Source organism: Candoia aspera, chromosome 10 (genome assembly GCF_035149785.1).
Source record: "Candoia aspera isolate rCanAsp1 chromosome 10, rCanAsp1.hap2, whole genome shotgun sequence".
Classification (NCBI taxonomy): domain Eukaryota; kingdom Metazoa; phylum Chordata; class Lepidosauria; order Squamata; family Boidae; genus Candoia; species Candoia aspera.
Window position 1 is genome coordinate 23459470 of NC_086162.1, and position 12562 is coordinate 23472031.

At 45.0% G+C, this 12562-nt stretch overlaps 1 protein-coding gene across 3 annotated transcripts; it reads right to left on the bottom strand.

Annotated features, from left to right (window-relative positions):
* Positions 1-6394: 6394 nt before the first annotated feature.
* LOC134503618 (histone H3.3A) lies at positions 6395-11379 on the bottom strand. 3 transcript variants are annotated; one of them, XM_063312471.1, is made up of 5 exons: positions 11233-11379; positions 9644-9884; positions 9041-9196; positions 8637-8790; positions 6395-7132 (listed from the first exon to the last, which is right to left on the bottom strand). In XM_063312471.1, the coding sequence occupies exons 3-5, from the start codon at positions 9166-9168 to the stop codon at positions 7004-7006; spliced, it is 411 nt and encodes a 136-aa protein (XP_063168541.1). In that variant the 5' UTR covers positions 9169-9196; positions 9644-9884; positions 11233-11379; the 3' UTR covers positions 6395-7003. The 3 variants fall into 3 exon arrangements, with proteins under 3 accessions (XP_063168541.1, XP_063168540.1, XP_063168539.1); XM_063312470.1 differs by lacking the exon at positions 9644-9884 and having other exon boundaries at positions 9041-9199; XM_063312469.1 differs by lacking the exon at positions 9644-9884 and having other exon boundaries at positions 11233-11377.
* Between the last annotated feature and the right edge of the window lie 1183 nt (positions 11380-12562).

The window sequence follows — 12562 nt, forward strand, 5'->3', positions numbered from 1 at the left end:
GCTAAGAATTCTGGGAGTTGCCATCCCATCAGGCAGGAGAAGGTTGCTAAATAGCACAACCACTTTCCCACCTGGGTCCAGTTGCCCGCACAGCCTCAAGAGCCTTCTCTGGCTGCAGTTTCGAAACATTGCAGGAAAGGAACAAATCAAGAATCCTAAACAGCTCCAAGGCAGGTTTCTCCTTATTTTGTCAGCTGCTTCCTTTACTGCTGGATTGAGTTTCCAAATTGTTCACCAGATCCTAAAAGCACTTTAAAATGTTGCTTTTTAAAAAAAAAATCCTTCTGCACCTGCCTTTTCCTCTGTTCTTTGTGCCTTCAGAGTCCTTACAGTGTTTCTCAACCTGGGCAACTTTAAGATGTACGGACTTCAACTCCCAGAGTTTGCTGGCTGGGGAATTCTGGGAGTTGAAGTCCGCACATCTTAAAGTTGCCCAGGTTGAGAAACACTGCTTTAGGAGATCATAAAGGTTCAGGACAAGGAATCACAGCAAGGAAAGTTGCCCTGCTAACTGTTTACGGGGTCCTTCTTGTTTAACAGAAGAAAAACCCTCCCATTTTGAGAACTTCAGCGTTATTTTGAAGTTAGCCGGAATATTAGGATGCCTAAAGAGTAACTCGGGAGCTAAGACATCTTCGGCGCAAGCTCCCCATTTGCCAGGAAGTCAGAGGTTGAGATTGCACAGGGTGCCAACAGATACTTTCATTTTGTCACCGTGATTGGCCAAACCACCATATATGGCTTAGTGCATCACACGCTGCACAAATCCAGCCAGTGATTAAATATTGCCTAGGTGAGGAAGATGTGTAAACTCGATTCCTTGAGTAGTTCCCTTCTGGCTCTTTCTTAGCAGAGGAAGATCTGTTTTTCAAGCAATTCCTTTTACTTCACAGAAGTGAACCGGTGATAAGCATCTACCAGCCCCAGTTTAGGCCCCTCTTCAAATTAATGGAAAAGGCTGTTCCTGTCTCCATCTAATTAGGGCATCCCCTGTTTGATAAGCAAACAAGCTCATTGTGCTGGCAGAATTTCACAATGAAACACCTAGTTTGGAAGCACAATCCCAGGACCAACATGGGTCTTCCCAATTTACCCCCAAACAATGCCTTATCTTTTGCATTGGAGGCTGATTGAATAATTAGATACTATCCTGTCCCCTCCAACCAAACCCTTCTGCCAAGTTTCCCCAAAAACCTTCCTGATAGCTTCAGCCTTATCCTGGTCCCCTTGCTGAGAGCTAGCTATTTCATTTGGTCAATAATAGTATGTTTATTTAAAGAAATCTTTCCGATGAATCATTGGCCTTTGAGAGAATGGCAGTTTCATATATTTGCATGTGGGCAAAACCAAATTTGCATGTGGCAGAACAATTTTGCATGTTAAAAAAACAAATCTGCATGTGGGAGAAACTATTTTGCATGTGGGTAAAAAAAAGGTTGTGAAGAAGGAGCACATTGCCTTGATGTATTTTTTTTCTCAGATGATACAGATACCTTTTGTGTCAAGGAAAAAACTCTCCTAGATAGCGGGTAATGCTTAAGATCCATTCAAAAAGCATTTGTGTTAGACAAACGATCTTTCTTCCTATCTTTGTTGCTTCATTAATCAGATTAACATTTTACTCAGTTTTTATTATAAAGTTTACTCATTAAAGTTTCAGTCCTGCTTATGATTTATATTAAGGGTCCTGAACTTTATATAGCCAATATTGTCATATTTGTAGATGCTAGTTAATCTTCATTTTGCATATTTTAGGCGGGCTTTTTCATGTTTGCAAAAATTGAGAGTAGGGCATAATTATTGCTATATTTAGTTAAAAATGCTGAGGCTTGACAGTTCTTATGAATGGCCTGTTTTCTTCCTCCAGATTTATGGGGCTGGGCATTGTTTTCTTCCTTCACTAGATTATAATCAGCAGCTGCTAAACCATCATTCTGTGTGATATGAAGAAATACAGAGGAACTGCAGCAAACCTCAGGTTCCCCACTCTTTCCTTCCTTCATTGCATCATTCACATCTGGAGCCGTATTTACAAAAACCAGTTCACTGCAAGCAAACCCAACTTGTAACTATAATTCTCAATGCTGAGCTGATTAAACTCACTATACTTAACTTAACCACTGTTCTGGCAAGACAAGCTGCTAATTAATCAAAATTTGAGCACACAAGGTTGAGACTCACTATGGTTTGCAGAAACCTAACCCAGGATTTTTAAAGCAGTACTTCACTGAATAAGCTGAACAGCCTGGCTCCCACAACACAGATCAGTGTTTCTCAACCTCAGCAGCTTTCAGATGTGTGGGCTTCAACTCCCAGAATTCCCCAGGCTGGCTGGGGAATTCTGGGAGTTGAAGCCCACACATCTGAAAGTTGTTGAGGTTGAGAAACACTGCCCTAAAGGCTTGGCATTCTGGGATATACCTGGAAGGTATCTGGGGAAAGACTTGCAGGTTGATCCAAAGATGCTGCATTCAGATTAAGAGGAATCCTATCCTTTGGAAGGACCACCCAAGATTTCTCAAAATGCTCAAAACACAGGCTACTTTGCAGGAAACTTACTCCCAATTCTGCTAGAATTTGAAATGAGCAGAAATGAGTCATCCATGAAAGTGAAAGAAGGGTGGTTTTTTTGGTTCCTTGTGTTAAACTCCCAAAGTTTGGGGAGGAAAAAAAAACCCTCATGCATTTTGTTGAGTTTGTTGGGTTGATGGCATCAAATCACAGGAGCTGGGTTTGCCAACCTGTCAATCCACAAACCGGTGCTATGATTTAGCGTGATGTATGACCCTTTAGCACCCTGATGATCAACCCAGAAGATCAAAACCTCCCTCCAGCCATGTTTGACTGCAGTGGATGTGCCCATATAGTTTTCTTGCCAATAATATGGCTTAATTTCCCAGTCTATCTTAAGTTAGACCCTACTTAGTTTTTTAGAGCCTGGCCAGTTTTGTCCAGCTGCTGCCACTTAGTTGGACATACACCCAACTATATATATTTGGGGGGCAGCATTATTGGAGTGATGGCTCCTGCCTTCTTCTCAGAGATCGGCTGACATCCCAGTCTCAGCCAGAAGCTACCCCAGTTGCAAACCAGCATTAGCTCGGTGCCAAAATAAATCCAGCTCCCTCCTGATGTGAAAATGAAGACAAATTGCTGGTTGCATTTGCAGAGTGTACGAGAGCGTACAAGGGTGGCACCATAGCCAGGACAAAACTACCCCTGTGCAAAAATCCCTCCTGGAATTCCAAGCTTTTGCTAATGCTCTGAGAAATGTGCTGGGGAGGGAGATACAGGCTGCCAGCAGTCCCTGGGCAGAGCTGTTGGGAAAAAGGGAACAGGCAAGATCCTGTAATTCTCTGCCCCCGTGCATCTAAGGGGACTATCCTTGCCAGCACTTCAGATCATGTATTCTAGGATGTGGCTAGTAAAGTGGTTAGCTTTTGCAAAGGCAGCTTGACACCACCGGGCAGGCTGGCCGGCCTAGTCATTTAGCCCAGTGGGGGAGAAGAGCTTCAATTCTACTCAACAGCATCCCTGCTTTTTTTTTAATCCCCCCCCAATTCATCTCCCTTTGGAGCTGCAGAAGCTCCTGAAACAGATTACCTACCATTTGCACATCCCACTAGGCTAGGCGATAAAGTGGAGTGGGGTACTTCGCGATTCAGTGCAGCGGGAAACATGCCCATTGCGTGGACCTTTACGTTAAGCCAGAAAGTGTTTTTGCAGAAGCTGTCACTCACACCTCACAAGCCAAACTGAGGACGTTAACCAACACTGGCCCAAGGGCTTCTTCACAGGTGTAGCTTGTAATAATGCTGTTGCAGAAAGGCTTGTAGAGCAGTTCTTCAACAAATTTCTTTTATTCCCTTTAGAGGCGACTGAAAGAAGCCACAACGATGTCCCACAGATCATAAATGACATCATTTATGTCATTTGTGCAATGCCATCATGCCATGAAGTCTTTGTGGTGTACATGACATCATTGCAGGCATCTGTGGGGGGGGGGTGTCAAAAAGTCAAGGTGGTGGCCACAACTACAGAACTAAACCTCTTTTTGTCACTGCAGGAGTAGTTATTTTGGAGTGTAAGCGGGATTCTAATCAACTCTGAGACATGAAGAACAAAATCAAGGGGAGAAATAAAAATGCTTGCATATCCTGTACTGGAATGCAACAGCCACTACACCAGCTAAGCTAAAATCAAACAAACCATGTTAGAGCCAAACACAGGCTTGCCATGTATCACTGCTCCCAGTTTATTGCACTCTGTCTTTTGTATAAATCACTGGAAGAGCATTGAAATTTTTGAACTTGGGTGTTGGAGAAAATGCCTGAGAATACCATGAACAGCCAAGAAAACCAAGCGATGGATCATGGAACAAATCAACCCAGAGTTCTCTCTTGAGGCACAAATGACCAGGCTCAAATTTTCCTACTTTGGACACATTATGTGAAGACCCAGCTCTCTGGAGAAGGCTCCAATGCTGGGAAAGGTGGAAGGAAAGAGGATGACCAGCAGCAAGGGGGATGGACCGTTACAGCGGCAACAGGCGCACCGTTGGAAAATCTAAAGGACCAGGTTGTGGACAGGTCCTGCTGGAGAAAATCTATCTACCTGGTCACTAAGAGTCGACACCAACTTAGGGCACGTAATCACTCAATCAAAAAATAACACCTCCCCCAACCACCATCTGTATACTCTCCCCTTGGTGTTTCTTTGAGACCCTGCTGCCCTCTGCTGATCAGACGGTATTTTAAAGGAAGTTCACTATTGGGATTTTCACAAAAGCTTTGCAACTTTTTTAAAGTCTGCTTCCTCTTTTGACTACTTTCCTGTTTTGACTACTTTCCATCCAACATTAACTCTTTTTACACTCATAGCTTCCTGTAGTTTTATCAGTATCAAAAGCTGCCAGCGTGACATTCATGCTGTAAAATAAAGCCATAAAGCTTTAAAATTCAACAGACCAGCTCAAACAGCTTCAAATAAATGTGCATTAAAAATAATTAGATGTCCTTAAGCAAAGGAAAAAGGGAGGGGGCAAAAGTGTCTGAAGATATTGGAGCTACTGTTATGCTGGAGGTCTTGTCAAAATCGTACATCGCCTGAAAATTTGCAGATGATTCTTAATTGATTTCTGACAAGTTAGTATTGGCCACAACAGGTCCACCCTGTCAACTTTTAGGAAACTTTAGTAAAAACAACAGGGCAAGCATATTGCAGGGGCGATTCATTTTACCAGGTAGATGGACATCTAAGGACATATACGACGGCATTTTTGGAAAAGATAGCATGCTGGCTATTAGCAACATAGCTGTTATCCCTAAACAATTAGTTGCAGAAAACAGATGCTACGTTAGACACTACAGGTAGTCCTCACTTAACGACCACTTATTTAGCAACCATTCAGTTATGAAGGCGCTGGAAAAAAGCTACTTATGACCAGTCCTTGCACATACGACTGTGTCCCAATGGTAACATAATCAACATTTGGGTGCTTGGCAACTGGCATATATTCACGATGGTTGCAGGGTCCTGGGTTCACGTGATCACCATTTGCGACCTTCCCAGCTGGCTCCTGACAAGCAAAATCAATGGGGAACTGCATGATTCGCTTGACCAGGGTGATTCACTTAATGACTACCGCAAAAAATGTTGTAACATCGGGTATAGTCACATGATGTCTTGCTTAACCACCACACGCTTAATGACCAATTTTCCACTCACTGTTGTGATTGCTGAGGACTACTTGTACTATCACAGGAAGTAACCTGTGTGTTGGTTCAAATCCCATCTCTTCTACAAGGTTGTTAGAGGCAAGCCACTGAATTCCACAACATGGAATAATAATACAGAGATATACAGAACTGCTGCACCGGTTAAAAGGTAAAGGTTTCCCTTGACACTAAGTCCAGCCGTGTCCAACTCTAGGGGGCGGTGCTCATCTCCGTTTCAAAGCCGAAGAGCCGGCGTTTGTCCGTAGACACTTCCTCCATGGTCATGTGGCCAGCATGACTACACGGAACGCCGTTACCTGCCCGCTGAAGCGGTACCTATTAATCTACTCACATTTGCATGTTTTCAAACTGCTAGGTTGGCAGGAGCTGGGACTAGCAACGGGAGCTCACCCCATCACGCGGATTCAAACCACCGACCTTCCGATCGGCAAGTTCAGCAGCTGTGGTTTAACCAGCACCGCCACCGCAGCTGCACCGGTTACCAAGGTATATATTCAAAGAGGGCTTTATGAATGCCACGTATTGTCCGTCTCCCGCTCTAGCACATTTCATTTGTTGGAAGAGCTTCGCAACTCAAGGGCTTTCTGTCCGTCTTCCCAAGAAAAAGTAGAGCTCTTGCATGTGCCACCATTAAGCCAAAACGAAAGAAGCCAAACTGTTGTCATTCAACATTTATTTGTTTCCTTATTGTCTCAAGGTGGTTCCCTATTGATACAAAGGTTAGAGTCACAGACACAAGACAAATGGAAAAGAGGAAAATAAAGGGTTAAGAAAGCACTCCTTGCCTAAATACAAAGGAAAAAAAAAAACCCGCACAGTAAACAGAAGTGTGTAGTGTTTGCAAATATTTTACAAACTCAAGACCAAAAACTCTACCGCTGAAATGCCTATATCTATTTAAGTTTTGTATATAAAACCAGATTATTCAAAAGTGTCCCCTGTTGGGTTGGTTGGTTTGGATTTTTTTTGCAATTCTGGAAAAAAAAAGTTTTACAAAAAAACATGATCCAGAAGTCTTGCAGATTTCAAAGGTTTTGTTTTCTTTCTTTTTTTGCTTGTACATGATGAATAGCAATCAGGTCTCCTGATCTTGGAGAACTACTATGATAGAGTATCTAACATTTCCTCACATGTCCTAGCTACTACAAACAGGAGTAGGAGAGAGAGAGAAAAAAAAAAAAGAGGAAAACCTGGAGTGTATTCTAATACACAAGCAGGGTGGGGCTACCAAGAAAGAGGTTTAAGTGTTGGAAGGGGAGTAGAACTTAAGCTCGTTCGCCACGGATGCGACGGGCCAGCTGTATATCCTTTGGCATGATAGTGACCCGCTTGGCATGGATGGCACACAGGTTGGTATCCTCAAACAGACCCACAAGGTACGCCTCACTGGCTTCCTAAAGAATATAGAAAGACAGAGTTAGAAAATTACACAATCGGGGTGGGTGGGGGGAATACACACACACAGTATATACAAACCAAAAACAGACAGGAACAGCTAGTAGATCACATTTCAAACCCAACACATTTCGGGTGGACTTGTATCCATCACATTCTTTCCTTTTGAGATAAGCAACATTATGTAGAGTGCAGATTGGGAGCAAAAATTAATAAGCCAATTTAAAGAAATTACAGATGCAAGTTAGAAAAAAGAAAAGGACATATAGCCAAAGTTCTTTGGGATCAGAGTGGCCTAGACAGACTGTCAAGCAAGCAAGCAAGCAAGCAAGCAGTTTATGCTAACACCATTCACTCCACCTCACCATACCTTCTGGCCTTTCATGTGATCCTTAGCCCCATCACATCCATATATTGCTTCATATATTGTTCTTGTTCTTTAAACTTCTCACCTTTTTTCAAGGCTCTCTTCAACTCCATCCACCCACAACTTTCTCAGACTTCCCCTTCCACTCAACTCATTAGTTCAGCCTCCATATATTCCTTTGCAATTCGATCCCCGTTCGTTCTTTCTATATTACCAATCCAGCTCACTCTAATCACTCACCTTTATTTAATTAAATAAATAAAGAACTCAGAGGGCCGCCTATCTCACATGGCTATCCTAGGCAGCTCACAACAACCAATAAAAACATAACAGCCTTTCCCACCAGGTGACTAAATAACCACCCAGAGTCCCTCCTGTGGGGGGGAGAGATGGGTGGTGATAAAAATCTAATAAACAAACAAATTACCAACCCTCATCCTAGCCCAATGCTTGGGGGAAGAGCCAGGTCTTCACTGCCTTCTGGAAGGCTTTATATTTGATATCCATTGATTCTTGTCCTTATAACATACTTAAGTAGCCTCATTTCTACTACATTCAGTTTACTTTTTTTTCATAAAATTTTGTCAAGTTTCAACAAGAGATAAAATATAAAGAAACAGAAAAAAAAGTTTTCAGTTTACTTTTATGTTATTTCTGACATGTCCAATTTTCACTTCCATATAAGAATGTGCTCTGATTTTCTAGTATCTTTTAGGAAGAATATTGTCCTATTTTGGCAATTGCTGCTCTCTTGGTACTGTTAATGTCAAAAAAGAAAGATTGATCTCAGGAAGGGGATATTTCAATTTTTTTTTTTCTCTCTTCAAGCCTGTTCAATTCATCCAATAATGCTTTCCAGGCTCTGGATTTTACAAATCCTGGCATGGCAGAGAAAGAAAAAACCGCTGAAATCCAGAGATCTCTCACTACAGAAGAAACCATGCTAAGTAACAGAGGCTTATGCATCAGAGGATTAACACTGGCAGAAGCGTCATGGGCATGGTTTTAAGAAGGGGTACGGGGTACAGTTCTACAGCGGAAAAGGGGCTTGAGGAGGACAACACTTGGTTGTCAGTGGAACAGCTGTCTAAATGCACATTAAAACAGGAAAAGAAAGACCTTGAGGAAGAACAAACCTGCAAAGCTCCAATGGCAGCACTCTGGAATCGCAGGTCTGTCTTGAAATCCTGAGCAATTTCACGGACCAGGCGCTGGAACGGCAGCTTGCGGATCAGCAACTCTGTGGACTTTTGATACCGCCGGATTTCCCGCAGGGCCACAGTGCCAGGCCTAGATGGGATTACATGGAAATAGTTTACACGGCTCTCCTCCAGCAAGCAGCTCCCCAGAAAGGACTCAAGAACTTAAGGATCAGAAATGTTCTTTCCCCCAAAGAGTCATGAATAGCGGCGAACAAACAAAAATGGGCACGCAAACTTCCCCAACAGACCAACCATTCTGGAGGTGGAAATGGGGCCTGGTTGGGTTGTAGGCCTGAGGGCGGCCACCCCCAGTTCCACCAAGGTCTTGTTCCACGTACCTATAGCGGTGAGGTTTTTTCACTCCACCAGTAGACGGTGCACTTTTCCGAGCAGCTTTCGTGGCCAGCTGCTTTCGTGGCGCCTTCCCACCAGTGGATTTACGGGCAGTCTGCTTGGTACGGGCCATCCTGGGAGTTCCTTAGGGCGCAAAACGTCTGCTGAGGAAAACAGAAAGCGAGGACCCTCGGTTATAAGATGTCAAGACTCTTTCAGCAGCCCTGCAGCACGTTTTTGTTTTAAAACAGTCCACGAAAGCAGCCTGCAGACAACTTTCAAACGTTTATCTCAATCTACAAAATCAACTCACTTCCTTGAAAAACAGTCTGCTTCCAAAAAAAGCATTTATAAATAGAAAAAAATGAGAGAGAGAGAGAGAGAGAGAGAGAAAGGGAGAGAAACCTCCATTTTCAAAAATAGTATTTCCTACTTTGGCAACCGAAACCTTGTGTGTGCAGAAAGGACAAAGGGGGTCTCTCGAGACAGCCTCTCTCTTCCCACATACTTGAAATCATTTCAGGAGTTTCTTCTGTGAACTAATATAAAAGACCCCATAATTTTTATTATTCTTTTATAATTATTACAAGACTGCAAGGCATGCCTACTTAGCTCTGGGTACGTTCCACTGGACCTCATGGGAATTACTTCAAGTAAGCAGGCAGAGCGCCTCAGTGTAAACACTGGCAGGCATCAACAGACAGAAGAGCTGCCCGCAGAGGCTACACTGGCCGCTTTCATGGTGACGTTTAGGAAGTTTGAAAAGACCTGGTTGTTTCAAAGCGAGTTTGGAGAAGAATGATTTTAATGAGGCTGTGTTTGTCCTGAGGTTAAGAAATGGTGCTGTATCTGTGGATTAGAAATGTATGATTACAGTATGTCTTATTATTGCACTGTTTGTTAGCATTTTCTCTAATGCTGTAAGCCACTTACAGTTGCTCTGGTTGAAGTAGCACAGAAGTTAAGAAGTTAAGCAGGTAGTCCTTGCTTAACAATCACAACTGGGACCGGAATTTTGGTTGCTAAATGAAGCGGTCATTAAGCGAATCTGACTGATCTCACGACCTTTTTTGCAGCGGCTGTTAAGTAAATCGCCTCAGGCATTAAGTGAACCATGTGATCGTTAAGCTAATCATACGATTCCCCATTGATTTTGCTTTCCAGAAGCCAGCCAGGAAGGTCGAAAATGGCAATCACGTGACCATGGGATGCTGCGACAGTCATAACTATGAGAATTGGTCATAAGTCGTTTTTTCAACCCCATTGTAAGTCTGAACTGTCACTAAATGAATGGTTCTTAAGTAAGGACTACCTATAAATAAATGGGGATTAATGTATTGGTAGGCAATAACTTTTTGTTGCAGCACAAGCAAAATCTTCTCACACCTTAAATATTTACAAACCCATAAAAAAAATCTTTACGGCATAAAGCAGCTCTGGATTCACGCTTTCTTGCAACGTAGCAACTTTTGATGAACAGACAGGGAAAAGCTCTCTTGCGTTAATTAAAAAGGAAGAGCAGCTCCACTTAATAAGAAATAGCTCGGCAGCCTCATAATTAACATCTAGATATAACTATCCTGAGCCTTCCAGGGCCACCGGACTTCAACTCCCAGAATCCCTAGTTAGAACGTCCGTCCGGAAAACCCCCAAGCCCGGAATTCTGGGAGTTGAAGTGGAACCTTTCCACTGCCAGCTGGGTTGCGCGAGACAAGAGAAGACTCCACGCCCCAGAAGCCTTTGCGGAAGCCGTTTCCCCCAATTGGCTCTCGGAACGCCGGGACGCCAACTGTACCCTCTTCCCTCCCCCCGCACGGCACGTTCCGAGCGGCCAGCGCGCGGCCACCCAATCGCATTCCAGCCCGGGCTCGCTAAACGGCAGAGGGGGGCGGGATCGCTCAGAGGCTCCCCGCAGACTGACACCCACTCGATGCCAGTCAGCCTCCACCTTTCCAGCCTATCACGAAAGCGGCCGTAATCGTCGCCCTCTCGACCAATCGCGGGGGGATGCAGACGGAAGGCGGGACTTAAGGTCTACGGGCGAGGGGGGGAGATGAAACGCATCGCCTCAAACGACCTCAGTTTCTATCCGTCCCCCCCTTTTTCGCCCCCCCCGCCGTCGAGCGGGAGCGCGCGGAAAGTGGGGTGGGGGGGCGCGAGGGGTGGGGGGGCCCACGACTGGCGGCGCTTGGCTTACCTGAGCTCGTCCGCCTCGCGCTGCTGCGACCGTGGGCGCCGTGGGTCGTCTCGCGGCCGTACTCGCGCTGCCTCCTCGGCGACTTCCCGCCTTTCCCGCCTGCCCCCACAGAAAATGGCGGGTCCCAGGGCCAGGCTTTTTAACCATCATGCACCGGGGCTGGAGGAGGAGGGAGGGAGGAAGCGAGGGAGGGGGAGCGGCGGGTCAGCCGAGGTGAGCTCGGCGCGCCGGCCGCCATCTTGGCTCCGCGGCTGGCCTTCCTCCTCCTCCTCCTCCTCCGGATCGCCCGCTTCGCCGCGCCGGCCGGGGTTTGGCTCAGCCCGCCTTCCCGATCAAGCCCGGATGGACGTGGCCCGTCGCAAGCCGTGGTTCTCGGCCCCAGGGCGGCTGGGCTGAGGCAACCCGGGGCATAAACGGAGGGGTTACTAAGCGGGCTCCCCGGGGAGCCCAGTGGTGGGGCGGATCCCGGTCGGAAACGTCCTGGATCCGTTGCCTTCCTGAGGGGAATTTCTGCCTGTCTATTACCTATCATCTGTCCATCTGTTACCTGTTGTTACCTGGAATTTTTAGGCTTTATTAGCTTTTAAGGAAAGGTGGTAGCACTTTTAACATGGCAGTCTAAGCCTCTTTTCTAACTTTAGGCAAGCCTGCTTTTCTTCTGGGCCAAGGCCATCTCTTCTGGCATGGGATAACTTGCCTTTTCAGCAGCTAAACAATAGCGAGCGCATTCTGAAAGTCCTTGGATACACTTGCAAGTTTTGAAGACGCAGACCCCGCCGGGAAAGGGAGTGATGCGACCTGTAAATTTGCCACCTGTGGAATGTTTGAGTCCATGTTTTCTTCTGTTCAATTCTCACATGTAATCAGTGCCTTTTATTGTTTACTTGCTTTATGACGTATCACGGATACCAAATGTATCGTTTGTTTCTGCACCCTATAAAAGGACTTGACAACTCCCCCAGCCATTTCATAAAATGCTTTTGCCTGACTTACTTTGATTCATTTTTTCAGGTAGGCCAAGAGCCACCTTTGCAAAGGGGGTTTCTCTCCCAAATTCAGGGAATAGGTCTTCAGCTCCACACCACTCGGGCTGCCTGAGTTTCTAGGCAACACTCTCTCTTATTATCTCTATTACTATTAATCTACCTCTTATTTATCTATCCATTGCCTTCCTGAGGGGAATTTCTATCTATCATCTATCCATCTATTATCTGTAATCTATCTCTTACCTCTATTATCTATTAATCTATCATCTGTCTCTGATTTATCTATCTTTGCATGGCTGAGCATTGCCAGATGCAGGGAGACCTGTGAAGCAGCACTGCCAAGT

What these genes read in the sequence shown, in the direction of transcription:
- LOC134503618 (XM_063312470.1), bottom strand. Translation starts at nt 9,168, where the DNA reads ATGGCCCGTACCAAGCAGACTGCCCGTAAATCCACTGGTGGGAAGGCG. An exon ending in AAAAAACCTCACCGCTATAG is followed by an intron (nt 8,791 to 9,040) that starts GTACGTGGAACA and finishes AATCCCATCTAG; the next exon opens with GCCTGGCACTGTGGCCCTGC. An exon ending in CTGCCATTGGAGCTTTGCAG is followed by an intron (nt 7,133 to 8,636) that starts GTTTGTTCTTCC and finishes TATATTCTTTAG; the next exon opens with GAAGCCAGTGAGGCGTACCT.